Source organism: Panicum virgatum, chromosome 3N (genome assembly GCF_016808335.1).
Source record: "Panicum virgatum strain AP13 chromosome 3N, P.virgatum_v5, whole genome shotgun sequence".
NCBI classification, from domain to species: Eukaryota; Viridiplantae; Streptophyta; class Magnoliopsida; order Poales; family Poaceae; genus Panicum; species Panicum virgatum.
In genome coordinates this window covers 17494009-17503128 of record NC_053147.1, presented here as the reverse complement: position 1 = coordinate 17503128, position 9120 = coordinate 17494009, and the positions used below count along the sequence as shown (strand labels likewise).

The window sequence follows — 9120 nt, the reverse complement described above, 5'->3', positions numbered from 1 at the left end:
GGATGGAATGGAAGCCCAAGCGCTCTGCCGATTTTCCCTCCGCCGTTCTGTTCAAACGAAACGAAGCTCCGTTGGAAAAAAGATTCGAATTCCGCGCCAGCATTCATATCTCAACGAACCCGCACCGCACCGCATGCGTCTCCGCGTCCCGCCTCCCGAAGTGCCCGCCCGCGTCCCGCCTCCTTTAAAAGGCAGCCCCGGCCGCCGTCGCGGCAGATCCCATCCATTGTTCCAGACCACCATTGCCGAGAGTCCGAGACCTAGTCCTCGGGCCTCGGCCAGTCATGCCTTGGTCCAAACACTACTACTCCGCGGCAGATCCGCCGCGGCAGACCACCGGCGGCGGCGGCGGCAGCGCTAGCGGCGAGGCGAAGGGCGATGACGACAGCCTCCTCTCGCTCTCGCTCGGCGACATCTACAGCCGCAAGGCGCCCGCGGCGAGGGCGACTGCCGATGCCGGCGGCCTCCGCTCGCCAGTGGTGGAGGCACCGATGGTGGCCGCGGCTGCACCCGTGTGGCCCGCGGATGTGCTGGGCCCGACGTCCGCCGCCGCCGCGGCGGCGGTCCACTACCCGCCGCTGCGCTTTGATGCCCTAGTGGGCGAAAGCAGCGGCGCCTTCCCAGCAGCGAGTACTGTCCCGGCGCTGGCTCGGATCGCGACGATGTTGTTTCCCCGCGACGGCAATGGCGTCGTCCCCGCCCCGGCGGGGCATGGCGACGGCGACGGCGACGGCACTCCGCCTGCAGCATCCACGAAGCGCCCCGCGAAGCGTTCGCGCTCTGGTCGCCGCCGCTCGAGCGCCACCTCCGGCCATTCAGGAGCGGGCGCGTCCGCCCACGCCGCCAAACAGGCGGGCGACGACGACGCGACGATCGAGGTCGAGGGCGGCCGCCACGTGGTCCCGCCGTACCCGTGGTCCACGGAGCGCGTGGGCGTGCACCACTCCCTCGCCGAGCTGTCGAGGCGGGGCGTCGAGGCCGTCACCGGCGAGCTGCAGTGCAAGCGCTGCCACGACCTCCGCGTCGTGACGCTCGACGCCAGGGCCAGGTTCAACGAGCTGCACGGCTACATCTCGCGCAACGTCCAGGCCATGGACGACCGCGCGCCGCGGAGGTGGAAGGAGCCGGCGCTGCCGGACTGCGAGAGGTGCGGGCAGAGGGGCAGCATGCGCCCGGTGATCCCGGCGGACAAGCACCGGATCAACTGGGTGTTCCTGCTGCTCAGCGAGATGCTGGGGGTGTGCACCCTAGAGCAGCTGAAGCACCTCTGCGAGCACACCCACCAGCACCGCACCGGCGCCAAGGACAGGGTGCTCTACTCGACCTACATGGAGCTGTGCAACCAGCTGCTGCCTAATGGGCTGTTCGACATGGAAGCGGAGAGGAGGAAGAGGGGCCGTCCAAATATTGTTTAAGTTTCGTATATGTAATACATGTAATGTTCCTCCTGGTAGGATTTATGAATTTATAACCAATATATATATATATATATATATATATATATATATGTAAATAGTAGTGGCTTTTTCCCCCTTTCTATCACAAAAAATGTGTCTTGGTTTATCTATGGACTTCTTTTTTTTGACGGAATATCTATGGACTTCTCATGATTGATTGTAAGTATAAGGTAATTATACACCTGTGCCTTAAATTGCCATGTAACATTCCTCGGTTAGTTTTTTTCCACCTTTTCAGGTGCTCTAAAAATCAAATGCCGCTAGAAAATCAACACGGCATGTGCGCCGTGAACCATTCACGTGGCAGCTCTCTTGTTTTTCAATCTCAAAAGACAGGCCTTTCTTTGCACCGCTGTTGAGAGTGAATTTCTAAATATGTTGTTATAAGAATTTTTTTTGACACGTTTATCCCATCATGATAGTAACAAAATGCCTCGAGTAGTCGAGTACTTCTTGTTCCATCGGCGGATAGTAGACAGTGCAGCCAGCCCGTAACGTGCGTAAGCCGAAATGTCGGCCCAACTGCGCTAATAAAAAAGAAATGTCGGCCCAACCAGCCCAAACAAGCTGGCAATCGGCCCACCCCGCCGTATCCTCTTGCGGTCAAAGACGACCCGTGATTGTTCAGCTCAGAACCGCGTGGTATAAAATCACCGGCGGCGATGCGGATTCTCTCCGGCGTCCTCGATTCCTCGTCCGCGCTTCTCTCCGGCGTCGTGGGCTCCGCGTCTGCCGCGTGCGCCCGCCTCGGGTTCTCGCGCGTGTCCTTCGTTCGGGCGGACCCCTCAAGCATGCCGGCTCCCGCTTGTAAAGCCGCCGCCGCCACTTCCTCGTCTGCCGCAGCCGACGACGGCGCCCAGAAACCGTGGCTCTTCGTCGGTCTGGGGAATCCCGGAAGGATGTACAAAGGGACTCGCCACAACGTAAGCTCGCAGGCTCCCTCCAATTCTTTATCCATCCCGTCGTGGGTAGGATAGGATAAATCTAGCTAAGACGGTGATGCGCGAGGGGGGCAGCCTTGTCTGCTCCAGTTACTATTTGGGGGAACGCCAGTCGATAATCTTAGAATAGAGCTGTACTTCGATAAGGATGGGCTGTCGATGATATAGGATTCAGCGGATGCGGTAGTGGGGAATCAGGTCAAGAGTTGGGGGAAAGATAGGTTGCACAGCTCCGACACTGGGCGTATTTGTTTGGCCGGCCTTTGATTGACAACAGCTGCTGTTGACTGTGGTGCTAAGATGGTATTCGCATCAAGCGATTTATCTATCACGACTAGCTTGGCACCCAAATCCTGCTTGCATAGCTGACTTGAGAGGGGAGTAAGGTTTGCGATACCTTTTTAATTTGCTAACACAGACCATTTGTTTTTCCCACTGGCGGTTGACACTTGACAATAAAAATTATTTCCTTATAGGCTCTTTTTCTCTTGGTGCTCATAGCATGTATCCCGTATTGGACAGAACTTTGCTCTTCTAAGGAATTATGCTGTTTTAGCTTTTATAAACCATAACCTCCATAACCTTGTTGGAGCTAACCACTTAAAACTAGTCGACCATGAGTAAAATTCATGAAAGATAAAGCTCTAGTCCAAAAGTTACAATTTTGCATTTCACAAAATTATGGACTAGAATAACCAGGCTAGCATGCTAGATTTGGAAGGCTGCCATTTATTTAAGCTGTTTTTCATTTTTTGTTGCTCTATACTACTTGATAGAACGTTTTGACAGTTGGGCATCTTGGATTTGGTTTGCATTGGGTGTATTGAGCACATTGGAACTTCCATGTAAATATGTAATTCTTGTTGGTTTGCTTCAACGTTCAAAGGCAGGCATAAATATATCATGTTTCATTCAAAAAAATGCATCTTTAATAATGAACCAGGATTCAGACTTTTAGTAGAGCATACTGTGAATTGGGTAGTAAAGTATGTACCTTGCAGTATCATGTTGTAACTATAGCATGTTGTTATCTAGGTTGGGTTTGAGATGATTGATGCTATCGCAGAAGCTGAAGGAATTTCAGTCAGCAGTAAGCAATTTAAGGCAATTGTCGGGAAAGGTAATTCTGTGTATTTCACTGATATTAACATTGATTTTTGCTATTTCGACCTTGCTCAGCATTTACCTCAGTATTTATGTATCAACTAGAACATAATAAAGGAAGGTGTAGTCTTTCTTGCCATTGGTCTTTCTAAGATTTTTCGTGCTTCTTGCAAACTTTCCTATTAAGCAGTAAAATGAAGTGCTGTACTGCCTTTTCTGGTGCTTTTGAGTACTATCGAAGGTACTGATTTCAAGTAGATGAATGTGAACCCGCTTTCTGAAGTTTCTCTGTTTTTATTTTTCTGTAGCCATTCTTCTGATTTATATTTTGCATTTACCCAATGTTCTGAGTGTCTGCATTATAAGAAGTACCGGGTAGCCACTTTGTTTGGATTTTCTCAATTATATGCAGCCAAACAAAACCTATGGATGGACAATTTTTTATTAAATTTGTATCTGGGTGGAATCAAAGTATGCTTACATGTTTTTGAAAATACAATGCTTCTTTCTATTTAGGCCTCATTGGTGATGTCCCTGTAATGCTTGCCAAACCACAGACTTTTATGAATGCAAGTGGTGAGTCTGTAAGTAAAATACTCTACTGTAGCTTCAAATTAGTTATGCTTTGCTAGTCCTTTGCCCTTACTACCACTCAGATTTATCGTGCTTCAAATTTATGTAGGTTGGACAGCTAGTTTCATATTTCAAGATACCACTCAATCATTTAGTTGTGGTAAATGTTATTCTTGAGCTGGTACTTTATCATGTTTACATAATATTTGTTTCCCATAAATTGTTCTCCTATCCTTTATAGATATACGATGATCTTGATCTACCCTTTGCGAAATTGCGTCTGCTGCCAAAGGGGGGACATGGTGGGCATAATGGGTATTCAGTCCTTTTCCAGAATCCCTTTCCCTTTTACAAAACTACACCTTCATGGCCGAACATGAAAGGGACTTGAATAAATGCTGCAAATCTTTTGTTATGAAATGATTGTTACATGCTTAGACAAGGAGGATTCTCAGTTACAAGTCTCACCTGCACTCAGATTGATTGTTTTGCCTCTCTTTTTTCCTCCCAAATGGAACTTGGAACTTGAATCGTTGTGAACCCTTTATCTTGTTCAATATGTTAATACACCACATAGTTATACTAATAACTCTAACGCCTCAAAACTATCAGGCTTAGTTATTAGACCTAATAACTTGATACATTGCAGGATGAGGAGTATTATCGACCATTTGAAACAGAGCCGCAATTTTCCACGTCTAAGGATTGGTACTGCGATTATTTGCTTCCTTTTGTTTTCATCCAGGCGAATGTCAGAAATATTATTCCCCAAAACTGTTGTGCAGGCATTGGACGGCCATCTGAGGAGATGGGTGCTATCAGTTTTGTTCTGGGGTCATTCAGCAACCAAGAAAAGGAAGAGGTTTGTAATTTTGATGCATGCAAATTTGATTGAGCACTATGCCTTTTTCCTTTAGCAGACCTTGGTATCACCTTGAAGCAAGCTTATGCCACATTAAGCAGAACATCAGTAACTATTCGCTCCACTTTCTGCAGCTTGAGGTGACGTTCCAAAGAGGCTTGCAGGCAGTAAGGATCATGGTCCGGGAAGGATTCAACAAGAGCGCAACATTTGTGAACACTCCCCAGCCATTAGAAATGTTGAATAGATGAAAATTATCCCCATAATGTATCCAAACGGCGTGTAGGTTATTAGATCCACATAGTTGCTGACACAAGGGCCATTTGCCCCTGAAGATTCACTCAGATTCTGTAAAGATGTGATCGCACAGGCCACAGCAGCAAGTATTGTACACATTGGATTCACATGACTATTTCCAGGTTATGGTGGATTATTTGAGTTTCTATTTCTTGTGCTATTACTCGATGTTCGATATATATACTGCTGCAGTTGTTTTGTGGCGTATCAAACACCAAATGTTTATCACTAGATTCAGATTATCAACTATAGTTTTTTCTTTAAATTTTCGTTCATTCTAAGGACATATGCTGTTCCTCCCTGACAGATTGCTGGTATGTGGTATTTTTCACTCGATCAAACAGTCTGTATACAGCGCTGTGCCGACTTCAGGGTGCCGACTAGTGGACGCAACATTTATCCCCCCTCTATAACCACTCACTCTCGATCGTGATCGTCCAGAAAACCGCCTCCATTCTCTAGTTGGATCACCACCGTCCGCGCATACCTTCAGCTTTCCACCACCCCCCGTCACGCGTCCAGATCCACCTCCCTAAAACCCTCCCATCCACATCACTCATCCCCCTCCTCTGGCCTCCCCTAATCCCACTACGCCGCCGCCGCGCCGCCAGCTCACCCCACCATGGCGGCGACTGCCCACGCCTCCTCCATGTCTTTCCTGCTCTCCCACCCCCAGCCACGCTCCGCCACCCCAGGCACCCGCCTCCCGCTCCGCCCGGCCGCCCGGCGCGTCCGTTGCGCCACCGATGCCGCCGTCCCCACGGCCCAGCCCGCCGCCGCCGCCAGCACCAAGCACCGGCGCGCGGCGGATGAGAACATCCGGGAGGAGGCGGCGCGGCACCCCGCCCCGAAGCAGGGCCTCTCCGCGTGGTACGAGCCCTTCCCGCCCGCCCCCAACGGCGACCCCAACGAGCGCTACTCCCTAGACGAGATCGTCTACCGCTCCAGCTCGGGGGGCCTCCTCGACGTGCGCCACGACATGGAGGCGCTCGCCCGCTTCTCGGGCGCCTACTGGCGGGACCTCTTCGACTCCCGCGTCGGCCGCACCACCTGGCCCTACGGCTCCGGCGTCTGGTCCAAGAAGGAGTTCGTCCTCCCCGAGATCGACCCCGACCACATCGTCTCCCTCTTCGAGGGCAACTCCAACCTCTTCTGGGCCGAGCGCCTCGGCCGGGACCGCCTCGGCGGGATGAACGACCTCTGGGTCAAGCACTGCGGCATCTCCCACACGGGGTCCTTCAAGGACCTCGGCATGACCGTGCTCGTCAGCCAGGTCAACCGCCTCCGCCGCGCGCCGCTCTCGCGCCCCATCGCCGGCGTCGGGTGCGCGTCCACGGGGGACACCTCCGCCGCGCTCTCCGCCTACTGCGCCGCCGCGGGTATACCGGCCATTGTCTTCCTCCCGGCCAATCGCATCTCGCTGGAGCAGCTCATCCAGCCGATTGCCAACGGCGCCACTGTGCTCTCGCTGGACACCGACTTCGACGGCTGCATGCGGCTCATCAGGGAGGTGACTGCCGAGCTGCCTATTTACCTTGCCAATTCGCTCAATTCTCTTCGGCTCGAGGGGCAGAAGACGGCGGCTATTGAGATACTGCAGCAGTTCGATTGGGAGGTGCCGGATTGGGTTATTGTTCCAGGAGGCAATCTTGGGAACATCTATGCCTTCTACAAGGGATTCGAGATGTGCCGCGTTCTTGGGCTTGCTGATCGTGTGCCACGGCTTGTCTGCGCACAGGCTGCCAATGCCAACCCGCTGTATAGTTATTACAAGTCGGGTTGGACTGAGTTCCAGCCACAGGTAGCCAAGCCGACCTTTGCATCAGCGATCCAGATTGGTGACCCGGTGTCTGTCGACCGAGCTGTGGTTGCACTCAAGGCGACAAACGGCATTGTTGAGGAGGCCACAGAGGAAGAGCTCATGAACGCAATGTCACTAGCTGATCGCACTGGAATGTTTGCCTGCCCGCATACTGGTGTTGCGCTTGCTGCCCTGTTCAAGCTCAGGGATCAGCGTGTCATCGGGTCGAATGAGCGTGTTGTGGTTGTCAGCACAGCCCATGGTCTGAAGTTCTCTCAGTCCAAGATCGACTACCATGATAGCAAGATTGAGGACATGGCTTGCAAGTATGCCAACCCACCAGTGAGTGTGAAGGCTGACTTTGGTGCTGTCATGGATGTCCTGAAGAAGAGGCTCAAGGGTAAGCTCTGAGCCTCTGTTTTGCTAACTCTACCAATTGGTTGCTGTGGGTCAATTGTGTTTTGCATCTGATTCAAATGCGGTGGGTGACTATGGAGCAACGATTCATCAATTACTAGTCCTTTAGTTCATTGGCCTCATTCAGGCTTCAATTGGGATTGGGGGTAGGCTATCTGTTTGAGGAATTTAGCAAGACTTGGAGGGGGTATCTCTTGTACTACCATGTGTTCTATGGATAATAAGTGATGGTGTTGCAGTCGGATCGAATAATCTTACCCCACTCCTCTGTCATCTGTGCATGAACTTGTCAAATATTATTTTGGCTGTTGCTATATGGATTGTTGTTGTCTGATCACTTGCTGTTGCTGACTGACAACTAAAATCAAATCCGGTGTGTACTGGTGATAGTTAATGGCAGCCTGATGGTTTTGCCTCAATTCTGTTGAGAGTTTCTGTTGCAGATTTGATGCCTGATTTTTTAGGTGGTCCGTGACAATTATTTGCTGCAATCAACGTGGTCCAAAGTAGATTTTCTTGTGTATCACTGCCTAGATTCGCTTGTGCACATATAACGACAGGCCGAAAATAGCACCAATAAGCTCTAATCAAACGTGGTCCAAAAGTTGATATTTGAAGCCGGCTGATTTATTCAATAGTATTCTGTGAAAGAGAATAAGCTGGAACATGCCGAAATAAACCGAAAGTAGACAAGCTAAAATAACATCAGAATTTATACACATGATCCTTTTCTATTTCTGTTTGTTTTTCTTTTTTTGTTAGCGGCCAATTGGTGGTCTTTTTCAATAAATTTAGTTCGGCAAACCCACATATTGGAACTGGAATTCTATTGTCTCATACCGTGGGGCAGAAACAGCATGACTCGCTAGTTTTTATTGTTTTTTTTTTGACTCACTAGTTGGAAGAAGGGTTGACCCCTGTTTTTCGATTCGGCCACACAAAATCTTATAAAAGCACAGGGATACGTAACAAGGAAGATAAAAACACTGGGCTGGACCGAATCGAGCCCACAAGAGGCCTTGCTCGAAGATTTGCACGGCCTGGGCACCCTCAGCTGCACTGGTGCGGCATGTAGCGTACACGGCCCAACACATGGACCGCGAGATTTCTCATGCTAGAGAGGCCCATTGGATCGGCCGGATCGGCGCCGTTCTGACCTGCTGAGTAGCCAAGTTTTTTTCTCTAAAGAAAAGGAGTAGCCAATTTCGGCGCATCAGGAATCTCCTCCAAAGATCAGAGTCAGCTGCTATAAATAAAATATAGTGGGAGAGATACATCTCCTGACAGTTGAAGTCTGACACTAGCTTATATACACGTAAAAAGACCAACATATCAATCTCACTAGCTGACCTCTCCTAAAGTTGCATTCCGGCAGTGGGACGAACTACAGTAGAAATTGGTCGGCAGCCGCGGCCCAAACAACGGCCATGGGCACACGAAGGTTGTCGAATGTCGTCATCTGCTAGTGACACAGAGCTGACTCTGATCTGGTCGGTCGGTCAATGCAGCCATCGCCCATCCAGCTGATCCTCGAGGCCCGCCCGATTACCCGACAATTCAGTTACCAGTACTACTCCGTATTTTTCTAAAGAAATGTACGCAGAAATGATTACCATGAGGGTTGCTTTATACCTGATCACTGATCACTGATCACGGATCACCCGACGC

General features: G+C 50.5%; 3 protein-coding genes across 4 annotated transcripts; all 3 read left to right on the top strand.

Moving 5' to 3' along the window:
- The first annotated feature begins 284 nt into the window (after window positions 1-284).
- LOC120667620 lies at window positions 285-1415 on the top strand. Its single transcript, XM_039947660.1, has one exon. The coding sequence runs from the start codon at window positions 285-287 to the stop codon at window positions 1413-1415; it is 1131 nt and encodes a 376-aa protein (XP_039803594.1).
- A 677-nt stretch (window positions 1416-2092) lies between these two features.
- LOC120664743 (peptidyl-tRNA hydrolase, mitochondrial-like) lies at window positions 2093-5425 on the top strand. Of its 2 annotated transcripts, XM_039944058.1 has the most exons (8): window positions 2098-2380; window positions 3434-3518; window positions 4019-4086; window positions 4185-4235; window positions 4317-4390; window positions 4725-4783; window positions 4861-4937; window positions 5072-5425. In XM_039944058.1, exons 1-8 carry the CDS (start codon window positions 2120-2122, stop codon window positions 5186-5188), a joined length of 792 nt encoding a protein of 263 aa, XP_039799992.1. In that variant the 5' UTR covers window positions 2098-2119; the 3' UTR covers window positions 5189-5425. The 2 variants fall into 2 exon arrangements, with proteins under 2 accessions (XP_039799991.1, XP_039799992.1); XM_039944057.1 differs by lacking the exon at window positions 4317-4390 and having other exon boundaries at window positions 2093-2380; window positions 4725-4937.
- A 339-nt stretch (window positions 5426-5764) lies between these two features.
- LOC120664741 (threonine synthase, chloroplastic-like) lies at window positions 5765-7871 on the top strand. Its single transcript, XM_039944056.1, has one exon. The coding sequence runs from the start codon at window positions 5857-5859 to the stop codon at window positions 7444-7446; it is 1590 nt and encodes a 529-aa protein (XP_039799990.1). The 5' UTR covers window positions 5765-5856; the 3' UTR covers window positions 7447-7871.
- The last annotated feature ends 1249 nt before the right edge of the window (window positions 7872-9120 follow it).